The following is an 18,592-nucleotide window of genomic DNA, read 5'->3' as shown; positions in this document are numbered from 1 at the left end:
GTTTCCAGCTCACCCCTGCAGCCCTCCACCTTCGCGCAGATATTCTGAGACACAGAGAGGTCAAGCGATGGCCAAAGCCACACAGCAGGTTACGGCTGAGTCTAGATCTCCGGCTCCCGCATCAACAGTCGCTCCACTGAGCCTCACTGTCTCACTGCCCGAATCCCCTATAGTCTGGGGGCTGAGGAGACGCTTCACGTGCAGGTGCCCCGGGTTAGAGTCCTCGGCACTAAGTATGTTCCGAGCACTACCGGAAGCAGCACCTCACACCAAGCTGAAAACGGGACTGAGCACTGTCAGATACAGCCCCAAACAGTCTCTCAGTTTACACAGTCCTGACATCAAGACAGCCGTCCAGAAATCTAGCAATCCTTTTCCAAAGCAACAAAACTCCCAATCTGTCTGGACACATGGTGCTAAGTGAGCACCACTGATTGTTTATAGCCCATTTAGGAATGTCCTAAGTGTCATGAAAGGAAAATTCTGATTTTTTTTTTGCCACACCCCATAGAAGTGCTGCTGGACTATCTCCCCATAACTACCTCATTAAAAAAAAAAATCAAGTTGGGCCAGAGCAAAGGCAGGTAGGGCAGTTGCCTTGCACGTGGCCAATCCAGATCTGATCCTGGTCACCCCATGTGGTCCCCAAACCCCACTAAGAGCCTGAGCTGAGCACAGAGACAGGAATAAGCTCTGAGCATCACTGAATGTGGACCACAAACACCCTTGCATGGGCTTGATCCTCAGTACCCCTTTGGGTCCCCCAAACATTGCTAGGAGTCGTTCCTAACTGCAGTAAACCCTGAGCATGGCCAGGCATGGCCCCCAAGCAAAAACAAACAAACCAGAACAAGAAAATACGGAGGGCACCCAGTGCCATGCCGGCCAGGGGCTGGCGGTCAGCTCTTGGGCACTTCCAGAAACTCTTGGTCCAGTCCTGCTGGCGACAGGCCACGGCCAGTGCTGCTCTGTGGCGTCCTGTGGGAGCTGGATGGCACGGGCCTTGTCTGTGCCGGGCTGCTCTCCCTGCTGGCATTGTCCCCTCGCTGCCGAGGGCACTGCATCTGGCCGGAGCACCCCGCCTCGGCGTATTCCCCCAGCAGGAAACGGGACATGCCAATGCCGGCCTGTCCCGTTTGAAAAAGCACCAGAGCTGGGTTCACGTGTACGCAATAAAGGCCAGAGAGACAGTCGGGGGGGGGGGGGGGCGGGCGGGCGCGTGCCCCACACGTGGCCATCCCAGTTCCATCCCCAGCACTGCAGTCCCCTGAGTGCTGCTGGGGGTTGCCCAGCCTCTCTGCCTCTCACAAAGGAATGAGCGATTCACTCAGCAAATGGGAGGCGTCCACCAGGGGCCACAAACGAGCGCTCAGACTGTGGCTGCTTCGGCTGCTGGAAACGTGTGGGGGAGGCTGGGGTCCGAAGCCTCGAGAGAGGCAGCGGGACCCATGGCGCCGAGGATGTGAGCGGAAAAGGCCCAGAGCGCATCTGCAGAGTGGCTGGCAAGCCAAAGAGATGCAGCTACGATGTGAAATGCTGTCGCTGGCCTTGCATGCGGCCACTCCGGGCTGGAGCCCCAGAACCCCCCCATGCACCCCCAGGAGTGACCCCTGAGCACAGAGCCAGGAGTAGGCCCTGAGTGTTGTTGGGTGTGCCCCCCACCCCCTAAAAAGTAAAGCGTTGCCACTGGGGAGGGGGAGATGGGAGAGGGCACAAAGGGAGTAGACAGGGAAGGATTAACTCAGAGACCCCCTAACAGAAGGGAGAGCGGCAGCCGGGAAGGGGCGTAGGAAGGAGGGGCAAGGCCTGTCCGATCTTCCGCAGCACCGCATGCTCCTGCGAGCACCACTAGGTGTGATCCTGGAAACGGCTGAGCACTGGTGGGCCTGAGCATTGGACCACCCAGCCCTCCTGGTTGAGTATGCCTGGCAGTGGTCCCGGGCCCCTGAGCGCTGCTCAGGAGACCCCCAAAATGGAATTAGATTAAATTAAAATCAAGTAAGTGAAAGGAAAGGAAGTGTAAATGGTGGTTACACTGAGACAGGTGGCTCCTGAGAAGCGTAAATACAGAGTTACTTCTAGGGAGCTTAGGGTCACAGTACAGAGGGGAGAGCATCTGCCTTGCACGCGGCTGACCCGGGTTAGAACCCTCCTGCCATGCATGGCTCCCAAGCCCTGAGCGCAGAGCCAGGAGGAAGCCCTGATCATTGCAAGATGTAGCACCAAAACGAGAACAAAAAGACCCACCATTAGGCCAAGCCATTCACCCTGAGGCGACACACATCCCCAAGGCTGAGGCTGGGACACAGAAACTTGGAACAGCCATGTTCACAGCGACATTTTCACAAAAGGCGAAGTGTGCACCAGCAGATGAATGGATAAATAAAATCTGGCATCCACATATGCCACAGGCGTTCGCCCAGGGGCAGGACAGAAACGGTCCCCCAGCTGCGACAGGGTGAATCCTGAGAGCACTGCGCTCAGAGAAACAGCCAGAGCCAGGAAGGCAAGAGGTGTCAGACCCCCCCTTAGCTGAGCAGCCCAGAGGCAATTCAGAGAGGCACGAGCAGAATCAAGGCCGCCAGACACAGGGGGCAGGAGAGACTGGATGTAAGAGTTGGAAAAAAGATGCCACTTCTCAAACAACCACAACCACAGCCACAATCACAACCACAACAAAACCCTAGCTACCAGTAACAACAAGCTATAATCTCTCTGATAAGAAATTTAAAGAGGAGGGGGCCGGAACGATAGCACAGCGGGTAGGGTGTTTGCCCCGGCATCCCATATGGTCCCCCAAGCACTGCCAGGAGTAATTCCTGAGTGCAGAGCCAGGAGTCACCCCTGTGCATCACCAGATGTGACCCAAAAAGAAAAAAAAAAAATCTAGGAATTGAGTTTCCAGATGACCCAGCAATTCCATTTCTTTGCATCTACCCCAGGGCCCAACACTATTCAGAAAAAACATGTGCATTTCTGTGCATTGTCACACTGTTCACAATAGCCAAAATCTGGAGACAACCCAAGTGTCCAAGAATGGACGATTGGATAAAGAAACTATGGTACGTAACACAACGGGATATAACGGGGTTATAAGAAAAGACAAAGTGATACAACTGGCTGCTGTGTGGATGGATCTGGAGAGTTTCACACTGAGTGAAATTAGTTAGGAGAGACACAATGATTTCTCTCATCTGCAGAATATAAAGAAACAAAGCAAAGGTGTGACAAATGCCCAAAGGCAATTGGAAACAAAACTGGTCTCTGCTAGGACGTTTGTCACTGTCATCCCATTGCTCATCAATTTGTTCGAGCGGGCACTAGTAACGTCTCTCATTGAGAGACTTATTGTTACTGTTCTTGACATATCCAATACGCATGGGTAGCTTGCCAGGCTCTGCCGTGTGGGCTCCATACTCTCGGTAGCTTGCCGGGCTCTCCGAGAGGGGCGGAGGAATCAACACCGGTCGGCCGAGTGAAAGGCGAACGCCCAACCGCTGTGCTATCGATCGAAGTTTATAGGTAGAAAAATAATAATTTACCGGTAGGGGATAGGGGGATAGAATGTTAGGGGAGGTGACACTGGGGCAACGGTGAGGGAAGCTGACACAGGGGAGGATGCGGTGTGCTGGGATGATTTATGTAAAAAATGCTACTATTAACGGCTTTATAAACCAAGTGTCTAAAATAAAATAATTTAAAAAAAGAAAAGATGGGGCTGGAGCGATAGCACAGCGGGTGGGGCGTTTGCCTTGCACTCGGCCGACCCGGGTTTGATCCCCGGCATCCCGTATGGTCCCCCAAGCACTGCCAGGAGTAATTCCTGAGTGCAAAGCCAGGAGTAACCCTTGAGCATCGCTGGGTGTGACCCAAAAAGCAAAAAAAAAAAAAAAAAAAGATTTTAGGGCCAGAGAGATAGTCCAGTGGGTAGGGCACTTGCCTTGCACATGGCCAACCTAGGTCCCCTGGCATTCCATATGGTTTCCTGAGCACTGCCAGGGGATTCCTGAGTACAGGGAGTAACCCCTGAGCATCGCCAGAGGTGGCCACAAAACAAGACAAAACAAAAAGTTTAGGGGCTGGAGTGACAGTATAGAGAGTAGGGCATCTGCCTTGCACACGGCTGACCCAGGCTGACACCCTCCAAAATAATGTTAAAAGAGTTTTATTGAAGATTTTGAAAAAGACTTGGGTACTGACAAAGGGAATATAAATGTAAATCACTGAATCAGACAGGCATCGACTATTTGTTTGTTTTATTGTTTTCTTTTTGGGTCACACCTGGTGATGCACAGGGGTTCCTCCTGGCTCTGCACTCAGGAATTACTCCTGGTGGTGCTCGAGGGACCATATGGGATGCTGGGGATCGAACCCGGGTTGGCCGCGTGCAAGGCAAACGCCCTACCCGCTGTACTATCCCGCCAGTCCCCGGCATTGACTATTAAATATAAAGTGTTATCACCACCAGTAAAGAAAAGAAACCCAAACACTGTTACTTAAAATCAAGCAAACAAACGTACTGGAGCTGAGGTGGAGAAGGGCCTGCACCATGGGCCGGCGACCTGCAGGGGGCGTGCTCTGCTCTGCCGGGGACCCTGCCTGCCTCACAGGCCCCAGAGCCTCAGGCAACTCCCTCGCTCCGAGTCAGGGACCAGCCCCCGCCACCTCCAAATGAAGAGGAAAGCCAGAAGCAGGGGCAGGGAGCAAGAGGGCTGGGGCGTGTGTTTGTCCTGTCTGGTCCCAGCCGAGGCCCCGGAGCACTGCCAGGGGTGGCCCCCAAAGAAATCTGCCCCGTTTCCCTGGGTTTGTAACTGGTGTCGTTTGTTCCCCTTCTCCTTGCAGACACACGCACACACACACACACACACACACACACACACATGCACAAACACACACACACACAGACGCGTGCACACTCTCTCCAAGGTCGTGCCTAGGACGGAGGCCTAAGGCAAGGCTCCCGCAGGGCAGGTGTGCTGGCCTCTGACCCACGGCCCTCCAGCCCCCCAGACCGCCCCTCTGCTGCAGGACCCCCCAAGCCTCTGCTCATGCTGGGCCCCGGGCCCTGCACACAGGGAGAGCGAGAGGCCGGCCAAGCGGGCGGAGGGCTGGATGCTTGCTGTGACTCCCCACCCCCCGCCAGCACGACCCCGGGGACAGGCAGCTGGACACACCAGACGCTGAGCACTAAACGTGGGGCGAGCTCGTGTTTGAGGGCAGAACTGGGAGAAGCTCAGGGGCTGGAGCGATAGCACAGCGGGTAGGGCGTTTGCCTTGCACGCGGCCGACCATGGTTCGATTCCCAGCATCCCATATGGTCCCCGGAGCACTGCCAGGAGTAATTCCTGAGTGCAGAGCCAGGAGGAACCCCCTGTGCATCGCCAGGTGTGACCCCCTCCAAAAGAAGGGGAAGAAGCTCGTGCTCCCTCTGTGGGTGTGTGGGATGTCGCCCGTGCTGGAGCGCCCCCGCCCCACCCCGCCCTGCCCCGCCCCGTATGCCAGGCTGCAGCACACCACGCCAGCCCCTCATCTTCCTGTGCCCGCCGCTGGCCAGAGTGCCCCCGTGCCCCCACCAGCACTTACTTGGCATAGGCCTTCTCCACCAGGGCGCACCAGAACTCGTTGCGGGAGTTGGAGTGGCAGTAGATGAGCTGGTTGTTGACGGTGGGCAGCCGGTCATCGATGACCACGTCCACCCACTCCCCAAAGCGCCAGAAGTGAAAGTGGAAGATGCCTGCGTAGGCCTCGGGCTTCTCGGGGTCCCACTCCTGCTCCTTCCAGTCTGGGATGACCTGGAGAGGAAGGGGACGGTTGGGGGGGCGCATCTGGCCTCTGTCTGAGGAAGGGAGTCGCAAAGGAAATACTGGGTTTGACCCCCTTCTTGGTTGTGGACCAGTGTGGCACTGGTGTGGATCCTGCTCACCTCCAGCCTCAGTTTCCCCTCTCAGTAGGGGTTAGGCTCCCATGGGCTCCTGCTGGGTCTGCCATTCTCAGTCTCCCTGCCTCCACCCACATCTCCCCATGCAGAACCATGCACTCCCACCCCATGCCTGTGGCCTGTGGATGGTGCTCTGGGGGACAGCGCTGTGATGAAGAGTCTGTGGAGAACGATGTGGTGGTGGATGGTGCTGTGGCGGATGTGCTGTGGTGAATGATGCTGTAAGTGGGGCTGTGGCGGGTGGTGCTGTGGTGAATGATGCTGTAAGTGGGGCTGTGGCGGGTGGTGCTGTGGCGGATGGTGCTGTGGCGGATGGTGCTGTGGCGGGTGGTGCTGTGGCGGATAATGCTGTGGTGGATGGTGCTGTGGTGGATAATGCTGTGGCGGGTGGTGCTGTGGCGGGTGGTGCTGTGGAGGGTGGTGCTGTGGTGGATGGTGCTGTGGAGGGTGGTGCTGTGGCGGATGGTGCTGTGGCGGGTGGTGCTGTGGTGGATAATGCTGTGGCGGGTGGTGCTGTGGTGGGTGGTGCTGTGGTGGGTAGTGCTGTGGCGGGTGGTGCTGTGGCGGGTGGTGCTGTGGTGGATAATGCTGTGGCGGGTGGTGCTGTGGTGGGTGGTGCTGTGGCGGGTGGTGCTGTGGCGGGTGGTGCTGTGGTGGGTGGTGCTGTGGCGGGTGGTGCTGTGGTGGATAATGCTGTGGCGGGTGGTGCTGTGGTGGGTGGTGCTGTGGTGGGTGGTGCTGTGGCGGGTGGTGCTGTGGCAGGTGGTGCTGTGGCAGGTGGTGCTGTGGTGGATAATGCTGTGGCGGGTGGTGCTGTGGCGGGTGGTGCTGTGGTGGATAATGCTGTGGTGGGTGGTGCTGTGGCGGGTGGTGCTGTGGTGGATAATGCTGTGGTGGGTGGTGCTGTGGCGGGTGGTGCTGTGGTGGATAATGCTGTGGCGGGTGGTGCTGTGGTGGGTGGTGCTGTGGCGGGTGGTGCTGTGGTGGATAATGCTGTGGCGGGTGGTGCTGTGGTGGGTGGTGCTGTGGTGGATAATGCTGTGGCGGGTGGTGCTGTGGCGGGTGGTGCTGTGGTGGAAACCACTGCACCCAACCAACCTCTTGGAGCTCCCACCTTAAACCAGCTCGGCTCCTCTCCACTGGGCACATCAGACCCAAGACCTGCCTTACGGCCCTGGAGACGGCAGTGTCAGCGGCCACATGGGCCCGCAACCCACAAAGATGCGTAGTGATACTGGGGGTTTCTTCTTCTCTCTCCCTCTCCTCTTCCTCTCTCTCTCTCCCTCCTTCCCTCTTCTTTCTCTCTCCCTCTCCTCCTCCTCTCTCTCTCTCCCTCCTTCCCTCTTCTTTCTCTCTCCCTCTCCTCCTCCTCTCTCCCCCCCACCCCGTGCTCAGGAGACCCTGTGGAGGCAGTAATCGACTTAGGGCTCCTGGGAGCCCCGTCTCGCAGCCCTGCACAGTGATCTTTCCGAACACATCTGTCCCCTGGAAAATAATAAGGTAACAAGGTCCACACTATCTTTTTTGTCTGTTTTGTCTTGGGGGCCACACCTGGTGGAACTCAGCGGCTACTCCCAGCTTGGTGCTCACGCGGGCTGTGCTCAGGGTGACTCCTGTCTGTGGGCCAGCTCCAGCCCCCCTGTCTGTTTAATTCTCCTTCGAGAGGGAGGGCTTAAGCTCAGGACGCCCCCTGGCCCAGGTACTTCCCAAGCAGTGGACCTCACCAGGCCCTGCCCGCCGAGGATGACAGACAGTGTGAGCGCAGGACCCGGCACGTGCCCGGCAGTGTTTGAAGCCAGGGAGCCGATCTTCCAGACCCAAGCCGACACTCAATGTGAAACCCCCTCCCCACCTCCCGATGGTTTCTTCACTCCCCCGACGCCCCTCCCAGCCCCCAGCCACTGGCTCTGCTCTGGGCTCTCTCCGATCAGAAACTGCACCTGCCCACCCTCCAGCTGACTCTGATTACCACCTTAGGTCTATGCTCCCCCTCCTCCAGGAAGCCCTCCTTGACTCTTCCGATGAGCCTAGTGCCCTGACTATCAGTCCCAAATGTCTTACTCTCCCTCCTGAGGCACTGACCCCAGTTATAATTAAGCAGGTGGGTGACACGGTGTTCAATCCTAATGTGTCACGGGAGTACGAACTCTCTAAGGCAGGGACATCTCTATCCAGGTCAGCACCGCACTCATAAGTTGGCCGAGAAAGGCTGTTTATTAATCAGTAAGGCAGAGTGACTGCACGGACACAGATGGGGACCCTGACACTGTTGGCGTCATTTGTATTCGTGGTGCCAGGGATGGAAACTTACACGGGGGAAGCTCTTAGCTGAGACACACCCTTAGCCTGCATGGGCCATCATGGCATCTCGGCAGTGTTGGGTACAAGCCCGTGTCATTCTCACAGTCGCCCGAATCGAGGCCTTACAGAGGAGTAGTCCTGGGCTCAGAGAGGTGAGTGGCACATCCAGGGTCACACAGACGAAAAGTTACACACCATCGTGGCCGAGAGCAGGACCCAAACCCAGGTCTGGCGGCGACAAAGGTGGGTCCCTCAGCCACGTGCCTCCCTGCAGCTTTCCCGGGCGGCCCTCAGGGGCAGGCGCGTACGAGGGCTGAGGCGGGGCATGCGGCAAGAGATGGGGCGTGGGGCCCACTTGGCTGGTCCCCCACCCCCGGACCAGGCCTCATGAGGCATGTGGACAGCAGGAGGGGGCGGGAAAGGCCAGGCCGGAGAGGCCATGGCTGGTGGGTACCTGATGGGGACAGGCAGCTCCTTCAAGAAGAAAATCATTCCAGAGCCAGGCTGACAGCACGGCTGGTAGGCACTTGCCGTGCCCGTGGCCAACGTGGGTCTGATCCCGGGCACTGAATATAAAGGCCACAGGAGGCCCGCTTCCTAGAGCGGGATCTAACTTAATTTAACACTGTGGGGGACCAAGCGATAGCACAGAGGGTAGGGCGTTTGCCTGGCACACGGCTGACCCGGGTTCAGTTCCCAGCCTCCCATATGGTCCCCTGAGCCCACCAGGAGTGGCCTCTGAGTGCACTGCCAGGAGTAAGCCCTGAGCATGGTGTGGTATAGGAAAGACAGAAGGGAGTGAAAGGAGACAGAGAGAGAGAGAGGAGAGAGGAGGGAGAGAGGGGAGAGAGAGGAGGTAGAGGAGAGAGAGAGGGGAGAAAGAGGGGCGAGAGAGAGAGGGAAGAGAAGAGAGAGGAGAAAGAGGATAAAAAGGAGAGAAAGAGAGAAAGAGAGACAGAGAGGGAGGGAGAGAGGAAGGGAGGGAGGGAGGGAGGGAGGGAGGGAGGGAGGGAGGGAGAGAGAGCTCGCCTCCAGGAACGGGACCAGGCACCCGGCATTCAGGTTGAGGAATCCCAAGGGCCCCAGCCTGAGCTCAGAGACTCCAGCCAAAGCCACTCCCTAGCCCTCGTGCTCCTAAGGCTGCTTCTGTTTATCCTCAAAGCATTTGGAAGGTGGAGCGAAGCACTGCACACACACACACCCATGCGCTCGCGCGCACACACGCATGCACACGCACACACGTGCTTACACAGACACACAAACTCACAGACACACACACCTGCTCACAGACACACACAGACACATGCACACACACAGACACACTCACACACACAGAGACAAACACAGACACACACACACTCATAGACACACGCTCACAGACACACAGACACACATGCTCACACAGACACACGCACTCACAGACACACGTGCTCACAGAAACAGACACATGTGCTTACACACACATGCTCATAGACACACACGCTCAGACACATGGACTTACAGACAGACACTCACAGACACACACAGATCACATGCTCAGTCAAGCACAGACATACACAAACACGCACACGTTCACAGAAACACACATTCACACATTCAGACACATCCTCTCACAGACATGGACAGACATACATGCTCAGACACACATTTCACACACTCAGACACACATGCACATGCTCACACACGTTCATATTCACACACAGGCACACATGCTGACACAGACACACACTCAAAGACATACACACTCATATTCATACAGACACACACACTCACACACAGCTCATATTTACACATGCTCACACTCACACACATTCACAGAACCACATGCTCAGACACTCACATGCTCATATACACTCACACGCATGTTCACATATACTCACACACATGCTCACCTATATTCATACATGCTCACATACATGTCCAGGCACTCATACACATATGCTGACAGACACACACACATGCTCACACTCACACACATGCTCCCATACACTCACATTCTCACAGACACACATATACAATTAGACACATGCTCACGATACCCACATACATGCTCACATATTCGCACATGCTCACATCCATTCGCACATGCTCACATAAACTCACACATATATGTTCACATATACTCACACACATGCTCACACACACTCATATATACTCACACAAACATACATTCACATGCTCACATACACACACTCATACATACTTACATCCTCAGACACACATTCTCACACACATTCACAGATACTCACACATAATCGCACAGTCACACAGACACACACACTCCTGTACACATCCCCCCTACATATACACACATTCACACTATTTCTCATTCACACAGACACACACGCATTCTCCCGCACACACCACTGGCCTTCCCTGCCTCTCTGTCAGCGTCCCTAGCAGCCTGCCACCGGGAGCCGCGAGGCCCCACGCGGCCTCCCTTTCTGACAACTCTTCTGCACGGCCTCTCGGTCAGCCTCCCTGGCCGCCTCTCGCCTCTCTGCGCCAGGTGGGTGTGGTCCCACTGCCCGGTGGGAAGGCTGAGGGACACAAGGATCGGGAGGCGCTGGCCCGGGACCCTAGGGCCACCGTGACTTGCCCTGGCTCCTCCCCGCTCTGACAGCTCCGGCTGGGCTGGGGAAGGGGGTGTGGGGAGACGGGGGCTCCCGAGGCCACAGGAGGACCATTAGCCCAGGCGAGGCCGAGCTGTGCTCTCCTGTGGCTCCGGAGGCAGCTAATGAGGCCCCAGGGCCTGGAGACCCAGACGCGGGGCTCCCGCGGGCCCTCCACTTCCCCTCCCGCACCACGGCACGGGGCACGGGAGAGCCGGCCCCGGCAGCAGAAACTGGGGAGCAACAGACCCCAGGGCCCCTCAGGCACCCCTGGCCAGGCGGGCCTCGTGAGGAGTGACCCGGGGCTGAGGACACAGCCCCGCCGAGCAAGGCAGGAGCCCACGCGTCTAGAACCTGGAGAGGCGGGGGCCGGAGCCATGGCACAACGGGTAGGGCACTTGCCGTGCACCCGCAGGTCTGGGCTCAATCCCCGGCATCCCAAACGGTCCCCAGAGCACCAGGAGTGACTCCTGAGTACTGAGCCAGGAGTAAGTCCTGAGCATTGCCGCGTATGGCCCCCAAACAACAACCACAAAAAGGAATTGGGAAAGTGAGGGAAAGAGTGAGTGTCTCCGGCGGCATAAACCGCCCTCGAGGGCAGCCACGGCAGACGCGGGGAGGTCTGCGCCGGGAGAGCACTCGGCCCACCGGCACTGTGGCTCTCGCGTCACCAGAGAAGCGGCAGGAGATCACGTACCCCAGAGAAGTCACAGGGTGGCCCGGGGAACCGGCAGGAAGGGCCAGGGCGGGCTGACCGCAAGTGCGGGGCGCGGGGCGCGGGCCATCTCGCAGGGGCAGGGAGAGAAGGCGCTCAGAGGGCAAGCAGAAGCGCCTGAGGAGCGAGAGGGCTGGGGGCCGTGAGCTCAGCCTGGGGGGCCTGGGGACCCTGGGGACCCCGGCCTGGCTGTGTCTCGGGCTCCTCAGCCCGGACGCCGGGCGCCCGGTCCCACGCCTGGGCGCGCTGTTCTTCCAGAAGGAGCCATCGCGTGCCACAGCTGCAGGCCCTCTGCGGCCTCGGCCCAGCGCCCACGGCCACGGGTGCCCGGAGCTGGCAATGCCCCGAACAGACACCTGGTTTCCCAGCACACAGGGCCAGGGAAACGTGAGGGCAATGGCCGCGGCAGCTACGGACCCTGCCCAGACCCTGCTCGGGTGACAGACCAGACTGTAGGCTGAGCCGTCCTGAGGGTCCAGGGACCCGGCGAGGGTGGCTGTGTGGGAGCTGGCCCCTGTGAAGAGACACTGACACTACAGTGGTGCGGGTGGTGCCGGAACACTACCGGAGCAACAGCACAGCGGGGAGGGCGTCTGCCTTGCACGCGGCCAACCAGGGTTCGATTCCCAGCATCCATTTTGGTCCCCTGAGCACTGCCAGGAGTGATTCCTGAGTGCATGAGCCAGGAGTAACCCCTGAGCATCGCCGGGTGTGACCCAAGAAGAAAAAAAAAATCACAGTGCCTAGATTAAAAGCTCACACACACTCACACAAACACACACATAAACGCACACACAAACACACCCACCCACACACATTCACACACAAACACACACTCACACATTCACACACACACAAACACACACACATTCACACATACACATTCACTTAAACACTCACACAAACTCACACACACATTCACTCACACACACACACATCCTCACATTCACACGTACACACATGTTCACACATGTTCACACACATTCACACATACATACTCACACATACACACACGCTCACACACTCACATTCACTCACACATTCACACACTCACATGCTCACACTCATTCTCTCACACACTCACTCTCACAATCACACACACTCATACACATTCACACTCACACTCACACACACTAAACCTTAAGAAAAAACACCTGATCACAGAACTGAATAAATCCATTATTTAAAACACAGAACCAGGGCCGGAGAGATAGTACAGGGGTTAAGGCACTTGCCTTGCAAGCAGCCAATCAGGGATTGACCCTGGGTACCACATGTGTTCCCTCAAACCCCAGCACTAGTGCTCTCCGAGCACAGAGCTAGCAGTAAGCTAACAGTGTCAGAGGGGGCCCAAAAATAAAAAGTAAAATGCAGATTCATTGATTACAATAAAACAGACTGAAAAAGAAATCGTTAGAAGGGCCCAAAAGAAAGGCACAGGGGCTCAGAATGATGGTCCTAAGAGCACATGGTCACGAGTTCAAATCCCTGGTGTCCCACATGTGCGTAGCGCTTTCCTGGCAGCTCTGCTTCTGTGATCTGGGCCACGCCACGCCCAGACGTGTGTGAGCACCACACAGTAGGGAGCGATGCTGGCAAGCACAGCAGCTGAGAAGAGGTGGGACTGCCACAGCAAGGACCTGTGTGAGCCACACCAGAACCGTGCTTTTCCACAGAGCACTGCACAAGGAGTACAGAGCTCAGTGAGCACCGTGGTCACGAGTGCGAGCCTCTCTATCAGCATAGCAACACAAAGGAAGTGAGGGAAGGGAGGGAATTAAGAAAATCAGTTATGATAAAATTATTTTATTTGGGAATCACACACACAGCAGTGCTTGCAGATGCTCTCCCAGCAGTGCTCAGGGGACCAGGAGGTGCCAGGGATCAAGCCCAGGGCTCCCACATGTAAAGCTGGTATTTAACCCTTTGACTTGAATCATCTCCCCTGCCCAGTGAAATAATTTGGGGGGGTTGTTTTGGGGTCGCACCTGGTGATGCTCGGGGCTTAGTCCTGGCTCTGCACTCAGGGATCACTCCTGGCGATGCTCGGGGACCATATGGGATGCTGGGGATGGAACCCAGGTCAGCCGCGAGCAAGGCCAGCACCCTCCCCGCTGTGCCCTCGCTCTGGGCCTATCCTGTGATTACAGTTGTATTATGGGTAACTTTTCTCTCAGTCTTTCCTCTCAGCCAGGCATGGAGGGTGTCGCAGGCTGCCGAGACAGGCGCAGCACCTCGCGGCCCCCCAGTGCCCTCGGGTGTGGCTCTTGGGACTGGCCCTGCCTGCAGGCCAAGGACCCCCGGGCTGCTGAGCACCCTGGGTGTGACCCCTACGGAAGGGCACAGAGGAGGCTGCTCCGCAGCCCGCATTGCCCAGCACACGCGGCTCACTCGCCTGTCACTGTGTCTTGGCTTGCTGGGGTCCACTCTGGAGAAGCTGTGCCGCCTCTGAACATGGACCAACCCCTCTCCCCCACAGACCTTCCGAAAATGAAGGGGAGGGGAGGAGGGGAGGGGAGGAAAGGGGAAGGGGAGGGAAGGGAAGGAGGGGGAGGGGACAGGAGGGGAGGGTCAGGGAAGTGGAAGAGGAAGAGAAAGGAAAGGAAGGAGGCCAGAGCGGCAGCACAGCAGGGAGGGCGTCTGCCTTGCACGCGGCGGACCCAGGTTCCATCCCCGGCATCCCATATGGTCCCCAAGCACAGCCAGGAGTGATTCCTGAGTGCAGAGCCAGGACACTCAGTAAGCCTGAGCATCGCCAGGTCTGGCGTGTGTGTGCGCGCGCACACACACACACACACACACACACACACACACACACACACACAGAGTGGTGGAATAAAGTGGGGCCTGGGCCCGGCACCCCTCCTGGCAGCCTCCCCTACAGGCTCTCTTCCCTGGGGGGCTTCTTAGGGCAGCACCTCCATTCTGGGCACCAGCACGCCCCCTCCCCAAACCAGCTGAGCCTGACCCTCAGGCCTCAGGCCTCGGGAAGGGGGTGGAGTGGGGGCTGGGGGCGGGGACAGAAGCCTGCAGGCCCAGGGCTGTGAGGGGACCTGCCGGACTGCCAGGGCCGCTGAGCGGTTCTGACGGAGGCCAGCAGGTCACATGCAGGCCAGGGGCTACAGGGGGCTGCCATGGTAACCCGATGGGGGTCCTGCCTCTGCCGGCAAGACCCTCAGTGCTCAGCCCCTCCCTCCGAGTCTCCGAGGACAGACTCCGTGCAGGACGGGAGAGGCAGGCGCTGGGGCTGGGACCGGCCCGGTCCCTGTTCACGCAGAGGCTGCCCCCGTCCCCTCGCCCCCAGCTCCACGGCGGCCCCTGAGCTGTGACAGGGCTGGGGGTGGAGAGCGGCCCCCGACCAGCATCCCCAGAGAGCATCCCAGTCCTGGGCTGCTGGCCTCTCGGGGCACGTCTCTCTGTGACCCCCTGAAAATAACTGAACAGGGGCTGGAGAGACAGCACAGCAGGTAGGGCATTTGCCTTACACGCGGCAGACCCGGGTTCGATTCCCAGCATCCCATATGGTCCCCTAAGCACCGCCAGGAGTAATTCCTGAGTGCAGAACCAGGAGTAACCACTGTGCATCACCGGGTGTGACCCAAAAATATAAATAAATAAATAAATAAATAAATAAATAAATAAATAAATAAATAAATAAATAAACTGAACGGGGCTGCAGAGAGAGTGTAGCGGGTCGGCACCTGCCTCACACAAGGCGAACCCGAACTTGGTCCCCCGAATCCCGTATGGGCCCCTGAGCACTGCCGGGTGTGACCCGAGCACAGAGCCATGTGCTAAGCCCTGAGCACTGCGGGATGTGGCCCCAACAAAACAAGCAGGGGAGGGTCAGTGTGATGGGGAGGGACCAGCAAGGGGGACAGGAGTGTCCAGGCAGGGGTGTCAGGAGGCCCTGGGCCCAGCCAGAGGGCAGGCCTTGGCCGGTGACTCCTCCCGTCTCCCTTACCCCGGGGCCCTCCGGGGGGACAGCTGAGGGCCCCCTGCCCCTCCCCAGAGCAGCCTTGGGCTGGGTGTCCCGAGAAGCGTCCTGAGGGGCGCGCAGGGTCCGGGTGGAGGAAGCTGGCAGTGGGACCTGCTGGAGGACGCAGGCTGGGGCTGTGTCCAGGCCGAGCCCCGGCGTCCTCCGAGGGGCTGCAGTGTCCCCTGCCCAGTCCGGGGCCGTGAAGTGAAAGACCCACAGGTCACGGGCCCGAGGGAGACGCCCAGTGGGCTGAGAGCCGGAGGCCTCGGTGCGGCCCCGGCACTGCGGTGTGGCCCGGCCCAGGGCTGGCTTAGCCGGAGCCCCACCGAGCAGCCCACTGACCCACTGTCCGGCACCTCTCAGGCCCGGCATCCCCTCTGCACGGCTGCAGGCCTGTCCCTGCCCCCACTCGGGTGAGCATGAGGGGCGCGGGGACGGGCGGGCACAGGGACGAGCCCACGGGCTGCCTGGGGCCACAGCACGAAGCCCTGGCCTGCCCCACCCTCACCCCCTTACCCGCCCCCACAGCCAGGGCGGCGGCTCGGGGCTCAAAGTGCTCCCCGCCCCCCGGCACCCCTGGGCAGGACTCGCTCCAGGTGTCCCACCTAGGCGGGTCAGGGGGTGCTGAGGACTGTGCCCGGCTGTGGGTCCTGCCCGGTCCTGACCACAGACCCTGACCCAAGGCGGGCGGGCCACTGCGCCCCAGCTCCCGACTCCAACCCTGGCACCGAGCACCGCCAGAAGCAGCCCGGACCCTGAGCACTGCCCGGGAGAACCCCCCAGAACGCCAGCGGGTGGGTGAGGGCGGGGGGTCTGGGCGGGGGAGTCAGAGGCGCTGCCCGAGGGCGCAGGTCGCACCGAGAGACTCGCAGGCTCCACTGGGGACACACAGGCTTTATTGGGGACGCGCAGAAGGCACAGCAGGGCGGGGGTGCGGCGGTCTGGGCCCGAGGGTCCCCAGAGCTGCAGGGGCCGAGCATGAGGCAGGCTCTGGCGCGGTGGGGCCCCCAAGCCCCGCAGAGAAGCCAGGCAGGGCTGCGCCCCCAACAGCCGGATAGCCGGGAACAGGTCCATGCTGTCCCCTGTTGCTCTCGGGACGCGTGAAGGCCCGTCTCTAGTGGACACGGTGAAGGACTGGACACAGGCTGACCCGGCCATTTTCTGCAGGGCCTCGGCTGATCGCAGGCAGTCGATCCACCCTGGATGACAGTGCCTCGGTTTCCCTGGTGGCGAGGCAGCTCTGCCCAGGGGGCTGCCACCCTCTTCTGCCGCCACAGCAGCCCCACCTCAGGCCCTGGTGTCACTGACGACGAGACGCAGAACCAGGCGGCACGAGCGCCTTCCCCACCCTGTGCTGGTCCCCGAGAGAGGGGGCGCCCCTCCCCGGCGGGACGGGGGAGAAGCAAGAACCCAGGGCCGGGACCAGCCCAGGGCAGCTCAGCCTCCACCTGCCAGTGCACACCGGGCGTCTCTGGGTGCCGCCGGAGCCCCCGGGACCGCGGGGCCCTCGGCGGTGCTCTGCCTGCCCTCTCTCCTGCTGACGTCACGGCCCGAGGGCCAAGCACTGGCCGGTCCTGACGGCCCGCTCCCCAGGGCACCGAGGCACAGTTCTGGCTGGGCACTGGGCTCTGGCCACTGGCTTCTGCACAGGGCACGGCGCTGGCCAGGCGGTGAGGGCCTGTCCCAATGCCCCGCGGGCACAGCTGGACGCTGGGTCTCCGGTTTCCTCTTTCTCAGTTCCACTCCTTTGGTCTCTCTCGGCCTCTCTCTGGACAAGGCCGGGGAGGCGGGCGCCGCGGCCCCTCCACCCCCGACTCTGGTCCCCACCAGGCCTCTGAGGCTCAGGGGATGGGGGCAGCAGCCAGCTGGGCTCCTAGACTACAGTCTCTGCGTCTTTGCTGCAGGCGGGAGAGGAGAGGAGAGGAGAGGAGGCGACGCGTGCAGGGGGTCCGGGCGAAGCCAGGCATCAGACAGCAGCGAGCGGGTGGTCCCCAAACAGAGCTGGGCGCGGAGGGCTCAGAGCTGGTTGAAGATCACCGAGGCCTTGAGGTTGGCGGGCTCCACGCCCTCGCCGAAGGTGATGAGGAAGTACATGACCTTGCGCACCTTGGCCAGCTCCGACAGGCGCTCGCCGAACTCCTGGGCGTCGGCCTCGTTCCAGTCCATGGCGTCCGAGTCCTCCTTGCGCCAGAAGATAGCCGCGGGGTCCAGCAGCTGGCGCGTCATGAGGTTGGTGAGGTCAGGTGTCCAGTTCTGCGAGGTGCCCGTGATGGTCACCTTGCCCGCCTTGTCCAGCACCACGTTCCAGCGCTCGAACTGCAGCTTCTGCTGCTGGATGAAGTCGAGGCGGTACACGGACTCGGCCGGCCGCAGCAGCTTCTCCCCGTCCTGGCGCTTCTCCCCGCGCTGCTTCAGGCTCTCCACGCGCAGGCGCATCTGCTTGGTCAGGTCCTGGTCCAGGACCAGCGGCATCTCCAGCTGCGGCTTCTGCGCCCCGTCCTCCGCCATGCCCGTGCCGCCTCGCGCCACCCGCCGCCGCCGCCGCCTGGAGCTGAGTGGCCGGGGCCTGGCGCGGAGGCAGGAGGCCACCCGCGGGCCCGCCTACCTGCCCGCCGCCCTGCGCAGGGTGGGGCGCGTGGGAGGAGGCGGCGCCCAGACGCCTCCCTGCCTCTCCCCGCAGCCCTCGGGGGCGGGAGGCTGCCGGGCTCCTGGGGGACCCGGTGGCTGATGTCAATCGCCGTGGAAACGGCCCCGACTCCCAGGGTTGAGCGGGAGGCGCTTGTTTGTGCAGAAGGAGCACTGCGGAGGGGGCAGGTGGAGAGGAGCCCGTTTGTGCAGGAGCACTGTTGAAAGGACAGAGGAGCCCTTTGTGCAGGAGCACTGTTGGGAGGGCAGAGGAGCCTGTTAGTGCAGGAGCACTGGTGAGAGGGCAGAGGAGCCCTTTGTGCAGGGGCACTGTTGAGAGGGCAGAGGAGCCCTTTGTGCAGGGGCACTGTTGAGAGGGCAGAGGAGCCCGGTTGTGCAGGAGCACTGTTGAGAGGGCAAAG

The 18,592-nt window shown here is 59.9% G+C and overlaps 2 protein-coding genes across 2 annotated transcripts in view; both read right to left on the bottom strand.

Annotated features, from left to right (window-relative positions):
* CAPN5 (calpain 5) overlaps nucleotides 1-18,592 on the bottom strand; it is a 55,197-nt gene that overhangs the window by 11,073 nt on the left and 25,532 nt on the right. Inside the window, exon 5 of the mRNA XM_055122386.1 lies at nucleotides 5,584-5,792. Within this exon, the coding sequence (XP_054978361.1) occupies nucleotides 5,584-5,792 (209 nt within the window). The remainder of the gene's footprint in view (nucleotides 1-5,583; nucleotides 5,793-18,592) is intronic.
* On the bottom strand, nucleotides 16,434-18,270 carry OMP (olfactory marker protein). Its single transcript, XM_055122387.1, has one exon. It carries the CDS (start codon nucleotides 18,051-18,053, stop codon nucleotides 17,562-17,564), a length of 492 nt encoding a protein of 163 aa, XP_054978362.1. The 5' UTR covers nucleotides 18,054-18,270; the 3' UTR covers nucleotides 16,434-17,561.

This window comes from Sorex araneus, chromosome X (assembly GCF_027595985.1).
Source record: "Sorex araneus isolate mSorAra2 chromosome X, mSorAra2.pri, whole genome shotgun sequence".
Classification (NCBI taxonomy): Eukaryota; Metazoa; Chordata; class Mammalia; order Eulipotyphla; family Soricidae; genus Sorex; species Sorex araneus.
Note: the sequence above shows the minus strand (reverse complement) of the source record. Positions and strands in the feature narration are given on the sequence as shown.